The sequence below is a fragment of the Quercus suber genome, unplaced genomic scaffold (genome assembly GCF_002906115.3).
Source record: "Quercus suber isolate HL8 unplaced genomic scaffold, Cork oak 2.0 scaffold_32, whole genome shotgun sequence".
In the NCBI taxonomy this organism is placed as follows: Eukaryota; Viridiplantae; Streptophyta; class Magnoliopsida; order Fagales; family Fagaceae; genus Quercus; species Quercus suber.
The window spans coordinates 1,733,998-1,748,721 of NW_027069497.1; the positions used below are offsets into that span (position 1 = coordinate 1,733,998).

Here is a 14,724-nt window from a genome sequence, read left to right on the forward strand (position 1 = left end):
GCAGAATGTGTTGTACACAAGCAAATTTCTTATTGTAGTCTCTTTGATTTTCACATTTAGCAATAAAATTAAGAAAACTTAATTGATACAATAATTCGTTTAGCATAAAAATTCAAAAACTTATATGAGACACGTGGGACAAAACTGAGAATTCAATTAAGAAGAGTGATTTTAATGAGAATATGCCCATATACATTTAGCCACATCGAGCAAAATTGAACTTCAATTTCAGATTCTAATTGAACAAGTAGAAGGATAATTATGGTGTGATCCCCACATAAATATAGACACGTGACATAAAATGAGAATTCTAATTTAGAATTCTAATTTGAGTTTCTCTTAGTTTCACCTATTATTATATATATATATATATAATATCAGTTAATTCTATTGATTAAAAAAAAATTAATGGTTTTATAAAATGTGTTCAGAACGGTGATAAACTCTCATTCATGAAAAAGGTGGGAGTGGGAGAGATCTCAGAGTTCGATGGCAAATTTGTTGCGAACATCCCGATAATTACAGAAGCAGCAGCTGAAGTTTCAACAATGAAAAATGGGTTGAAGTTGAAATGGCCATCTAGCCCTTCTAGTGGTTTATGTCGATCATGTGAGAACTCTGGAGGAACATGCACAACTGATCGTTCTAATAATTTCGCTTGCCGTTGTCATGGAGTACTGCGTCCATATAATTGTCATAATTAGCATCTTGCTTGGAGATAATTAGAGGCTAATAGTAATGGTATCTACTTCTGCACCTGCAAGTAACAATAAGATGCTTTTCAAACATTTCTTTCAGCTAGAATAAAGTCTCAATATTTGTTGGGAATAGTAGTATTGTGATGTATATATATATATAGCAGGTTTAATTTTCCTATTTTCAGGATCAGTGATATGGGATGTGTACTCTTCAAGGTTTTGCAGCTTGTTTTGTGGTTGTATTATGTACAATTTAAAGCCTTTTAATTATTGAATGGTTGCTATTTCTTATATATAGTGTTAAACTTTACATGGGTGTTCTTTGCAATTATTCAATTAGGGGTAGAGATTTTTTATTTTTATTTTATTTTTACAAGAAGAAAGGGACATAAGGGTATCAGTTTTCCTTTATATTATTTTAGCATAAAAATTATTATATTTAGTATTTTTTTAAAGATAATTTGAAAACTTACACAAGACGTTAAAGGGTCTATTTTTGTATCATGTAAATCTATTCGGATTTCCAAAGCTGTTAATAACAAATTATGAAAAGTTCGGTTCAAGTATTTCTTCACACTATTTTATTAGGATTGAGAAACCAAAGAAGATAATCACTCAAAGATACATTCACAAAAAACATTGTCAATGACCTAGAAAAATCAATAGATAACAAATTTAATGAAGAAACTTTTCAAAATCATTGCAAGCTATTACCAAAACACATTTAATCCAAATAAGACTCATTTGTGAATTACTCAGTACACTATATGCAAATTACACAATAATCAACTACGTACTAACTTCTAACCTGCACAATTTAATTTGAAAAGGTAAGGAGACCAAATATATATATATATGGTTAAAAAATAATTATTAATACACAAAAATTCTAATTCAGAATAAGATTTACATGCATGATTACATCTAAGGTTAACCATCAATATCAAAAGTACATTGTAAATGGGCGATAATTAGTCCATTAGAAAATTAAAAGCTTACTCAAATCTCACAAAAAGTCTACAAATTTAGATGACAAAAAATATAATAATTGATCCCATATTAACTAAATAATAAAATAGAAAAAGTTGAATCACTTTTTTTATTATTATAAATATTATATTTTAAAGGTGTACTCACTTGGAATAGGGGAAAAGTACAAATCCAAACTAAAAAGAATCAAACACCAACTTTGAAAATTTGTCCAAAAATTGAAGGTAGAGACTGAGAGGAACAGAAAGGACTATGAACTCATTGTCGTGATCTGTTTGGATCATGGAGAACAGAAAGGACCATGTTTATTATTATTTTTTTAATTTTATTTCAACGTCAATGATCTTGCACATAATTGTTTATTATATACATACATATATACATATATATATACACGCACACTATTCACGAATTTTAAGATTCTCCTAATTCTTATTATATTTCATTTTTGCATATTGTTTCATGGACTTTTTTTTTTTTTTTTTTAAAGCAACTTATAAATTTTATTTTTTAATGTTGGTTTTCGTTCTACTACCGTGAAAATAATAATATAAAAGATTTTAAACAAAATTTTGGGTCCGTTTATTCTAAGGCTAACTGCCTAACTCAGAGGGATTTTAACTACTCGTGTCATCCTGATGGGTTCATATATTTATAGCTTTTACTGTTGATTAATGAATTTAATTTTAGTTTGAGAGGAAAAAAAAAAAAAAAAGCAAAGAAATTAAAGACAAGAATAGAATAAAAGAATAGGAAAGCATGTAACTGCAATATTTCACTTCTTGTCCTTTTTTTCTTATTCAATAACAGCTTGGTATTAAAAGATGTTTGTATTTAACAAATTTTGTTCTTCGCTTTGCTTGGTCCACCTCTCTTGACTAGGAACTATTAGTCATAACTTATAACAGCCTACGCTTAATCAATCTATGATTCTATATATATAATATAAAACCTAAACATTGTTGACTTTTTTTGTTAAAATCCATATTGCTGCACGATGTTGCAACAACATCACTTAGATCTGTGAGGAGTTGAGATCGATGTTTCAAAATATGGAAGGGGCATACAATATATTCATTTCAAGGTTAAGATTTTATTTCTTGTTTTTCATTGTATAGTCTTATTATTTTAAAGTATATAATATTGAATACATTTTTAAATTTGTAAGATTTCATTTGAAATATAAAATTTATTAATTAATAAAGATGATCATATTAGACTCTTTAGCCAAAAGTCTTATAGTTTAATTGGTTGACACCTCTTGATGTTTTTATAACATCTAGGTTCAACTATTTTTTGTCTTATGAAAAGGGACTCATCTATTAAATTATCCCAAAAAAAAGGGAGAAAAAACAAAGCATTTTCAAGTAAGATATATTTGTTGTGCGGTCTATTAAAGGTAGACCCACTTTTTAGTTTAGAAAAAGAAAAAGAAAAAGAAAAAGAAAGAAGAGGTAGTACTTTGTACATTTCTAGGTCTATTTGATCATTTCCTTAGCCTTTAAGTTATTTTTCATATGTTTCTTCTATTTAAAAAAAAAAAAAAAAGAACAAGTTATTTTTCATATGTATCTAAAACAAAGTTGATTTTCTTATTAGAGTAATGCTATAGTTACAAACTATTTTACAATATTTTTACAAACTGTTGATGTAGCAAGTTTTTTATTGGTTTCCATTTAGGCCCACCATTAATATCACTAATAACCACTCACCACATCAGCAATTTGTAAAAAAAATTTGTAAATTTTTTTTATCTCTAGCAGCATTACTCTTCCTATTATTAATATTATTATTTTTTAAACAGAAAGTCAATTTGTATTTGTATTGAATGAAATGTCATTTGTTATCTATATGTCAATTTGATCGGTTAGAGCTAAACACTAAAAATATTAACACAAATCAAGGATAGAGTTGAACTTATTTGGTGGTATTAGATTTGTAATTATGATGTTTTTTCTAGATTAATTATGATACTATAGATTAATTGTGTCTCTAGCATTATTCTAGCAATAATAAGGCAGTTGCTCTTTCATGCAACAGAAGTCAACTATAGAAAAATTCTTATTTTATTTTGATTTTGTTTTCCATTTCAAAGGTTGTGGTGGAATATTCATTTATTTATTTCATGATTTCATAATTATATCCTAGAATAGTTTAATAACTTTAATGACCTAGAGGTAAAATACTTTTTGCTTTTTTATTTTATTTTATTTTATTTTATGTTTTGTCTTATATATATATATTAGGTTTGATAAAGCTAGCATTCTTGAAAATTCTTAGCTTTTTTTATATAATAATATTTTGTCTAACTATGCCAATTGTCTGCTCTTCTGGAAAGATCAGACAGAAAGGAACCGCAACCACCTTCATCTCTCGGGAAGTTCTACCAAACACTGAATATGAAATGTTAATTGCAGTAAAAAAGTAAACATAAAATAATTTGAATATGATAGTTTGGTAAAATTACTTCGTTAACATAGAAACTTTTTGGCCACGAATATAGCATTGTTAACATAAATGTGATTTGCATGCGGCAGTTAATTAAATCAACCAAAAATAATATGTTAATTAGTTGAATTCCTAGAGGTGCTAATAAAGCTGCCCATTCCTTATCTCGGTGGTCTCTTCATTGTAATGTTTTTTATTTTTTATATTTTTTTAAGGAGTATTATTAATATAATAAAGAGTTTATACAACAAAAGAAGCACACATTCTACAAGTCCCGAGTTGCTTCATATTCCACACAAAAGTTGGATATACAAAAGATGGGCATATATCGTAAACTTCCAAAAAGTTCTGTTGTTGATGACACTTTTTAACTAGCACATCCGCACATCCGTTGATCTCATGATATATGTGAAGTAGATGGATGGTTCATATTTACATCATAAGATTCCTGTAGTCAGAAATTAAAGGAACAACATCCGGTGATGGAACACCATCATTAGTTAGCCAAGAAATAACAGTAATGGAATCAGTCTCTAGATAAATAAATTTAAAACTCAAATTCCATGCTAACAAAAGACCCTGACAAACAGCCCATAACTTAGCCATATTATTAATTAGAAGCTATGCCCAAGTTTAATGAGAAACTAGAAACCCATAATCCTGAACTATTTCGCAAAATACCTCCAACACTACCAGCCATTCCAGGATTACCTAATAAACTGCAGTCTTTTGAGTTAGGCTGTTGTCCCTTCTGTTTTGAAGTTGTTATTAATTAGGGGTGAGGACAGAAGTTGTTATTAGGGGTGAGGCTGTTTTGTCTTTGTAGTGTGCTACAATAAAATTTTCCTTTTCATTAGAAAAAAAAAAAAAAAAAAGAACAAAGGAAAAAAAGGGAAGAAAATATATCAACTTTTATTCCTTTCCATAGATTTTTCATCTATTATAAAGAATTATCAAAAACCACTGGACGTTCAACAATGAAAAATGGTTGAAGTAGAAATGGCCATCTGACCCATCCAGATCTAGTGGTTTATGTCGATCATGTGAGAGCCCTAGAGGAACATTTTGCATTTTGCATTATAAGATCAAACATTCCTTTCAAGAGTTGTGATGTTTAGCAGGTTTTTCTTATTTGTAGGAGTGATATCAGATATGTACTCTTCAATGTTTGTTCGTAGGTTGTATTTTGGTTGTGTTGTGTACAATCTGAAGCTTTTTAATTATTGAGTATGTTAGGTTCTAAAGTTTAGAATAATTGGCAAATTGTGAACACAAATTTGTCTAGATATAGATTTTAGATTTTATAGGATTTATTAGACATTGCTCAAAGTGTTATAAGTCAGAATACAAGAACATTCAAGTTGCAAAAAGAAAAATTCAAATTTTGAAGAGTTCGACTGATCGAGACTGAGCTTCATACGAATGAGATGCGATTCTACAGAATTCTAAGTTCGGCCCATTAGCCTAAACTTGTTTGTTTGAAGCCTAAATCGTGATTTGCTTGCTACAATATTTAAAGAACATTATAAACTAACCCTAGCTGTGGTTTTTAGAGCGAGAAGAGTGCTTCTTGTGTCTTCTATTGTAGATCTAAGGTTTTTGTACTTAGAGCTCTCTCTTAAATCTTCTACTGGCAATATTCCTTGAAGAAACTCAAGATCCAGTGTTGTAGAAGTTGCTGCATATAAGATCAACAATTGCTGATGATCAAAGTCATAAACATGGGTGTTTGTGCACAGCCAATTCAGATAGAAGAGTCTGTGGATTCAGAGTTGCACGTGGTCGTATGAGTAAGTACTACAAGAGGTAACTTTGGATTTAGGGAAAAATCTATTGTAAACTTCCATTCTATCATTGTAAATTTGTTTACTTTGAAGATAGCTAGGTTAAATCATCCCCAAATTTTTTATCTTGAAATTGTTAGTTTCATTGGTTTTTCGAAGTCATCATATTACTGTCTTCTTTACTTTTCCGCACTAAGTACTATGATTGCATGAATTTAACCTGCATCTGAAAAATCAACCAAAGTAATTACTTGGTTAATTAATTAGATTAAATGAATATAAGTGTACAGTGTTCTAAACAAACAAATAGAATAGTTGCTATTTCTTATATAGAGTCAAACTTTATGCCCTGCATGATATTGCATGCATGTAACAATGCTATTCAGCTCTATATTTTCCTACAAGGCAGTTTTTTTTTTTTTTATTTTTTTTTTTTTTTTTTTAATTTATATTATTTAATTATTTTTTCCTTCAAGGCACAGGAGAAATTGAGAAAAGACATTGTTTTGTCATTTTCGAGTAATGTCTAATGCCTTACGACGTTAAGTATACGCATCCTTTACCCCGTTTTGCCCAAACTTTTAGTCTCATGTAAATTTTTCTATCATAACAATCACAAACAATAACAATAAATAGAATCCATCACAAATTATAAAAAATAAAAAATAAATAAAAGAAAGAAAACTTTGTATTTGTTGGATGAGTTTGCACTTGTGACTAGCGGCAAGTTCATCGAGGTTGACAGTCTTGTTGATATTGCTCTACATGTTGCGGACGAGCTTGAATTGCACATCAGATTGTAAGAGAGTGCGAGTGACCTTGTTAAGGAATTCGTTGATAACATTCTTGTCGATTATCGTTGCAATGCTTATTTGTTGAAGAGCATGTGATATGCTCGTACCTAACTGTGCCAACACCATCTTCAGTGCCTTTGAGAATCTCTGCAAATACTGATTGAAGTCAAAAAATGGAAATTAGGGCTAAGGTTAGGGTTTTTTTTTGGCGATCAAAAACAAAGAATTGAGACACAAATTTTAAATTTCAGGTAGAGGTGGTTATATCTAATAATAATAATAATAATAATTTTATTTTATTTTATTTTTTAAAGTTTGGTATTTATATTAAAAAAATGATTTGGGAAACTATACCTTTTTAAACAAAAATATTATGTAAGAAAAAAATAATAAAAATTATGGAAATAAGCATATAATAATTTGTGAGTCATTTTTCAAAAAGTATTTTCTATAAAACTATTATATTTTCTTATGTTTAGTAGTAATCTTAAATGAGTTGGAAAATAATCTTCTAGCTTTCTTTATTTAGCTTGCAATGAGATAGAGTTGTTTTCCAAAAAAATTTAGAAGAAAGCAATTTCTATAAAATAAGTCATGTTATGTAGACCAAATATAATTTCCATTGAACTCATTTTTTTATGTTACCAAATACTAAAAAATGCAAAGAAATTATCTTTACACAAAAATTTTCAACTAAGCAAACGAAACAAGTCTCACATATTTTACGCTAGCATTAATTAATATGGCATGATTTTCATGTTTTTAGTCAAGTTTTCTTTAAAATAGTGAAACTTATTATTTTTTTCAAAAGCGAGTATTTTCATACTCAAATTAATGTAGAACTCTTATTTTGGAGAGACAAGTTGAAAAAAAAGCTTATTTCATTTTTTTTTTTTTTTGGGTTAATAGGAAATATTATTAAAAAACACTAAGCCAAATTGGCTAAGTTAGAGGCAGCAAGCCTACAAACAGATTCCCCAATAGTATCAGAAAATACAAAAGCTGAAATTACATCAGATGGGGAATTATCCCGAAATACAAAATGTTCTTGCATCACACATCCTAACTTGGCCATAGCATCAGCAACTCTATTTGCTTCCCTTAAAACATGCTGAACTCTGTAGTGCTAAAACCTGCCCAGGAGCGACCTACAATCAGCCAACAAGGAGGAATAATATGCATTAGAGGGAAAGTGAGACTGCACCAGCTTAACAACCACCTTAGCATCTAACTCAACCACAAGATTCTGCACCCCCATCTGAAGAGCCTGCATCAAGCCGTCCCTTAAAGCCCAAAACTCAACAGTGATATTGGTTGTGAAGCCAATAGACCGAGCAAAACCTTTCAACCATCTACCCTCACTATCTCTTATAACCCCCCCTCCTCCTGCCCTTCCCGGATTACCATAGGAAGTACCATCAGTATTTAATTTACACCATCCTAAGGGAGGTTTTTCCCATCTAACATTATAAACCACCTTATTCTTTTGACTCTTCATCTTACCTACACAGTAGTAATATTCCAAAGCTTGATTTTTACTAACACTATGTAAGCTTCTATTCAAGGTGCTGTTATTAAACACCATGCCATTTCTATGTTTCCACAAATTCCAAATTGCAAAAGAAAAAACATAAGACCACAGCACAGTAGAGACATGTAACACCTTACTTTGGCAGTTAGCTTTCAGCCAGTTAAACACTTCCATATCAGCAAAGGAGCTAACCATATCATGGGGAACCTTAAGTTTAAACCAGAAGTCTTTTGCCACCACACAATCTTTCAACAAATGACTAATAGTTTCTGAAGAATTATTACACAAAGGGCAACAACTCTCCTGTATTATCCCCCTCATAACCAAAACAGCTTTGACAGGTAGACTGTTATGCATACACAGCCAAAGGAAATTAATAATCTTTGGCAATATGTCTACCTTCCATATCCACTGCCCTTTGAAATTCATTTCCTCTTTCTGAGATCCATTCAACCACGCATAGGTAGAATTAGTAGTAAACTCTCCATCCTTAGAAAGCTTCCACATAATCACATCTTCTCCTCTTCCAACCAGCTGCCTTGGAATAGCTTTAATCCTATCTTTAATATTAACCGGCAGCTCAAAGGATAACGCTTCCCACTTCCACCCTTGCTCTGAATCAAGAAACAATTCTAACAACTTCATATCAAATTCCCTTTGAGTCAAAGGGCCTTAATCAGTTCTCTCAATGAGCATCCCTTTATCCAACTATTCGACCAAAGATTAATTCTTTCACCATTCCCAACCCCCCAACAAATACCATTGGCAAAGGTTTGAAACCCAACTTTAATAGCTCTCTAATTTGGAGAACATGGCAACTTATCTGGGTCTCTAGCTCTCATTCTTTCCGTTGAACAATACTTCTTAAGAATTACCTTAGCCCATAGACTTTCTTTATCCTGGTTCAGTCTCCAATTTAGCTTTGCTAATAGAGCCAAGTTCTTAAATTTAGCTACTTGAATTCCAAGGCCTCCCTCTTCCTTCGGCCTATTAATCTTGCTCCACCCAACCAAATGAAGTTTCCTCTTTTCACCCGTTGAACCCCACAAAAAGTCCTTATTAATTTTATCCAATTTATCACACAAGTGAGTAGGAATGGCAACGGCCTGCATAACATAATTCGGAATAGTTGACATGACAGATTTCACCAATACCGATCTGCCAGCAAAGGATAGAAAATTAGTCTTCCAACCAGCCAGCTTACCCATAACTCTCTCAACTATAAAATTCATTCTATTTCTTGGAACCCCTTTATGTTTGATTGGAAATCCAAGATAATTCCCAATATTCCCTGTGGCTTGAATTCCCAACCTTGAGTAAACTCTACTCTTAATTTTAGCTTGCACATTCTGGGAAAAGTAAATTCTTGACTTCTCCATACTCACCTTTTGACCCGACTTCTCACAAAATTCTTCCAACACTTCCGTGATAGCATCGCAAGCATCCTCATCAACTTTGGCGAAAAGGATTAAATCATTCGCAAAAAAGAGATGGGAAATACCTATATTTTCTCTTGAGGCTTTTAATGGCTTCCAAACTCCCTCCATACACTTCCTCTCAATTAAGTAGCCTAAGTACTCCATGCACAAAATGAAAAGATACGGCGATAAAGGATCTCCTTGTCGAAGACCTCTCGAAGGCTTAAAAGCCTCCAACTTCCCTCCATTAAACAAAATAGACACCTTGGTGGAAGTAACACAGCTCATTATCACCTTAATAAGATTCTGAGGAAAATGGAAAGCATGAAGAACTTTGTGTATAAAACACCATTCCATTCTATCATACGCTTTTTCCAAATCAACTTTTATGGCCATATACCCTCCTTGCCTTTTTTCTTATCCAAAACATAGAAAAGCTCTTGGGCAACTACTATATTATCTAATCCTCTCCTCCCAGGCACAAAGGCTATTTGGACAGGAGATACAAGCTTGTTAAGATGAGGTCTGATCCTCTCCACTAGAATCTTAGAAACAATATTATAGACCGAGTTGCAAAGGCTAATCGGTCTATAATTATTCAGAGATTCAGGGCTTTTACATTTCGGAATTAATGTCACAAGCGTATCATTAAGGTGGTCCAGAACTATACCATTCTTAAAAATATTCTTCACCTCCTCACATACTGAGTTCCCCACCTCATGCCAAAAATATTGATAAAAGCCAGCATGTAGACCATCTGGCCCTGGAGCTTTAAAAGGCTTCAAAGCCCACAAACCATTCCTCACATCTTCATTAGAAACTTCGCTTCCTATCTAGTTCCTATCTTCATTAGAGAGAACCATACCAGAGAATTCAGAAACAGCGAAATCCCTATAGGACATCACCAAATCCGTAGAATAAAGCTTCATAAATCCATTTAAAATATGCTCCTTCACTGCCTCTTCCTCCAATATCCATTTGCCCATGCCATCTTTGAAACACCTTATTTTATTCCTTTGCCTCCTCACCACAGTATTCATATGAAAATACGAGGTGTTCCTATCCCCAAAGGCAGCAGCATTAATCTTGGACTTGAGAGCCCAAAATTCCTCTTCCTGAAGCAAAATAGAGGAGTACTCTTCAATAAGTTGATTCTCAAGGCTCAAAAGAGACTCAGAAGGATAATCAGCCAACTCCTTTTGAGTACCATTCAACCTTGCTAACACCCTCTTCTTCTTCACAAAAAGATTGCCAAAAGCCTCATAATTCCATTTCTTGGCCTTCCTCATAAACTCAGTAGTAGCCATTGTTAAATTAGCACCTTCAGGCCAAGCTTCTCTAACAATTCTATAAAAGTCTGGATGAAGAAGCCACATAGTTTGAAATCTAAAGGGCTGTTCTAGACCATTAGCATTAGGCTTCCATAATTCAATCAAAACAGGATGGTGATCAGAGAAGGTTCTAGGGAGATGAGTAACAACCGGCTCAGGGTACATAATTCTCCAAATTGGATTAGCAAAGCACCTATCCAATCTTTCCAAAATTAAATCCGAAATCTGTCTTTTATTAGTCCAAGTATATTTAGGACCAGCAAACCCAAGATCAACAAAATTGCATGAGTCTAGACATTCTTTGAACTCAAGAGCCCTGTTTAAATTAATATGGTTCCCCCCAAATTTATCCTCCTCACTAAGTATTTCATTGAAATCCCCAATCATCAACCAAGGGAGATCATGCAATTGTCCTACCTTTTCTATATTAGACCACAAAATTCTCCGTCCAGCTAAACGAGAACTGGCATAAATTGCTGTAAATAACCAAGAAAGGTTTGATGCACATACCTTAACCGTAGCATGTATTTCTTGTTCTGTTGCTGATAACAACTTCACTTCCGCATCTTCACTTTTCCATAAGATCCATAGTCCACCCGCATACCCAATAGTTTCTGTGGTGATGAAGCCATCAAATGGAAGCGCCTCAATTATCTTCTCAGCTCTGCTGCCCCCTACTCTAGTCTCCGTTATAACCATTATCGAAGGACGGTGATTCACAACCATTTCAAACACCCTTCTCTTAAAATCCAAATTCAATGCACCTCTGCAATTCCACATTAGAATGTTCATCTTCACGAACTGACCCATTGGAACCTCAACACGACTAGGATTCATAGCTGCAGCTTCCACCATGCTCCATCCCAGCCTCCTCAACAAATCCTTTGAGTGCTTCCATTCCGGTTTCCATATCATCAAGTACTTTGGTATTCCCATCACTTCTTCCTTGCAACTTATCAAAACATCGCACTTCTCCACCGGGATGAGGATCTGAATTAGCATCAGCATTAGGTGATTCCCCATTATTGTCGTAGCCATACCCCTCTGGTCCACTAACTTCCTCCCCTGGATCAATCCTTTGGATTCGTCGAAGTGAGGCACCACCGATGGCTTTCTCTGCTTGCTCAAGGCTTCGGACTCCTTCCAAGAAATTAAAGGCACGTCTGTTATGAAGTTCCACCAAGGATTGGCCCTTAGTCCCTATGTCGGATGATCCAACGAAATTTTCCCTATTCTTCGACTCTCCGGCGTGATTAGGAAGATATTCTTCCACACCGGACCCCACTCCACTTCGCACCATCCAAATCCTTTGTCGGAGATGCCCTTATTTGAAGAATGACTTTGTCTGGAACCTCTATTAACCTGCTCCGATGCCAAATCGCCTAGCCACTCCCTTTTGGACTGTTCATTGGACTGCTTCGACCCACACGGCATCCCTCTAAATTCTCTTTTCTGCAGAGTTTTGCGAGAACCAGCTTTCTGTGAAGATGCAGAAGAAGATGGGTGTTGTCTCTTCAGCGACTTAGAACTCTTCCCACCATAAGATCTATTGCTTCTAGTACCTGAGCTCGAAAAACCCATCTGAAGCTTCCCATCAGTCTGTGTCACCCCCTCTCCCTGTTTTGGACTTGATGCACTGAACCTGATCTCCAGATTTCCCAAATCTTCATTCGGTGCAAATACTTGGACGTAATTGTTCCTCATAGCATGTGTATGCTTAGACTGAGTAGACAACACTCTTTCTTTAATAGGTAAGACTGAACTACCCTCTAATTTATCCCCTCTTTGGACGTTTCTACCCTTTGGATTGACATCCCTTTGAATCACTCCCAAAGGGAGATCTGGACCGTCCACTCTTAACCATACTCCTTTTCCTTGTAACCAGCATCCATAGACCAAAGTTAGGATTCGATTTTTCCTCTTCACTAACTTGGTTCAGTCTTGTCTCAACTGCACTATCATCTGACTTATCTTCCTCCCTTCTCTGGTTCTAACTCCTCTCTTCCACACCCTCATTTTTTTCTTTTTCCTTAACCTGATAACAGCAATTCTCCTGTTTATGCCCAAGTCTTCCACAGCAAAAACAAAGGGAAGAGATACCTTCATATTTTACTTGTTGCACCAGCCTCCCTATCCTGATAGAATTGATTAAAGGCTTGTCCAAATCTATTTGTATACAGAGCCTTGCATAGCTACCACGTGATCCAGTGGCCGTGTATGAATCAATACGAAGCACTGGGCCAATAGCACTACCAATCTCCTTCAATACTTCCATATCATAAAACTCAATAGGTAATTCAAGAAACCTCACACACACAGCAACAGACTTGAGACTATCACCTGAAGCTCTGAAGTAAGGTTCCCAAGGCTTGATGGCCAAGAAGTGCTCACCAATAAACCGAGGGCCTCCACGAAGCACTTTGTCATAATCGTCCGTACAATGGAACATAATTAAGAAGTAATCCTTCCCAAGATTCACACAATCCATCCTAGTTGCAGGTTTCCATAATGCATTTAGCTTGAAACTGAGATAGCTAAAACCAACAGTTCTACCAAACACTTTCACTATTAAAGCCTTTGACCATGGAGCCCTTATACGAGCCTTCGTCTCCTTGGATAGCTTCACATCTGCCATTCCTTCAATGAGAGGCTCCATTTCTGTATCTGACTCCTCTCCATCATCCCAAACATTATCCAACTTAAATGCTTGTTCATAGGCTCCAGGAATATCTCCCACAAGACTATCTTTATAACTGATAACATTCCTAGTTAGGTTTGGTTGCTTAACACCGTTGCTCTCTTTGAATTTCTTAACGCTGCGTCCTAACTTATCTTCCTCCTCACTTGATCTTGGTGGTTCATTGCAGTACTCAGCTTCCATTCTCTCCGTCTCACCCCTTAATACCCCTTCATCCAACATCAACAATTTTGTCTTCATAAAGCTTATTTCATTGCTATTTTAGTAACTAATTTTGTAACATATATTAGTATTTGACAACAAAGGCCCAATCTAAGGAAGTTGTTTGAGCTCGGACTTGGGCTTGACATGGATTGCGTTTTGTTAGAATTGGTTTGTATTGGACCAGGGTTGGTCTAGTTTTGAATTAGTTTTGTGTTTGGGGTTGAATTTAAGGTGTTGGGCCATGGGCTTGGATGATAAAACCTTTATTTTTCAGTTTTTTAATTTTAATAGAAACAATTATTTTTTGTTTTTATTTTTATTTTTTATATTTTTAATTTTAATAGTACAAATAACGTTTTTTTTAGCTGTAGTTAGGGTTTGAGATGGATCTCAGAATCTCTTTTATAGTTTTATTGCTAATGTAATTTCTAAATTTATAATATGCCCCACTATCTCTATAAATTCTACATTCCTTTTTATTTTTTGCCCGTAAAGTTCTCAAAGTATATCACCTACGGCTACGGATGTCAATGGTCTGTTTGCTGGAACAATAGCAGGGATGACAAGCAGCAAAGCCTATGAGATAATAAGAGGTAAAAATAAAGTAAATGGGCCCTGAAAGTCCAAGGAAAGAGGTAATAAACTATATTATTATATCAAATGAGATTCTAGCATAAAAATAAAATGAGACTTCACCATATTGTAAAATTTTTGTAAATTAAAAAAAAATATATATATATAAATTGTTTTGTTCTTATCTTTTTATGCTCATATAATTTTTAAGTTGATAAATAACATTAGAATTTTTGTTCATATTAACTTCTTTAA

General features: G+C 33.8%; 1 protein-coding gene across 1 annotated transcript; it reads right to left on the minus strand.

Moving 5' to 3' along the window:
- Positions 1-10,496: 10,496 nt before the first annotated feature.
- Positions 10,497-12,017, minus strand: LOC111990509 (uncharacterized). The gene has a single exon (XM_024022286.1). The coding sequence runs from the start codon at positions 12,015-12,017 to the stop codon at positions 10,497-10,499; it is 1,521 nt and encodes a 506-aa protein (XP_023878054.1).
- Positions 12,018-14,724: the final 2,707 nt, after the last annotated feature.

Bases quoted from the DNA above. Each gene is read 5' to 3' on its own strand.
- LOC111990509 (XM_024022286.1), bottom strand. From the start codon at position 12,017: ATGGGGAATCACCTAATGCTGATGCTAATTCAGATCCTCATCCCGGTG.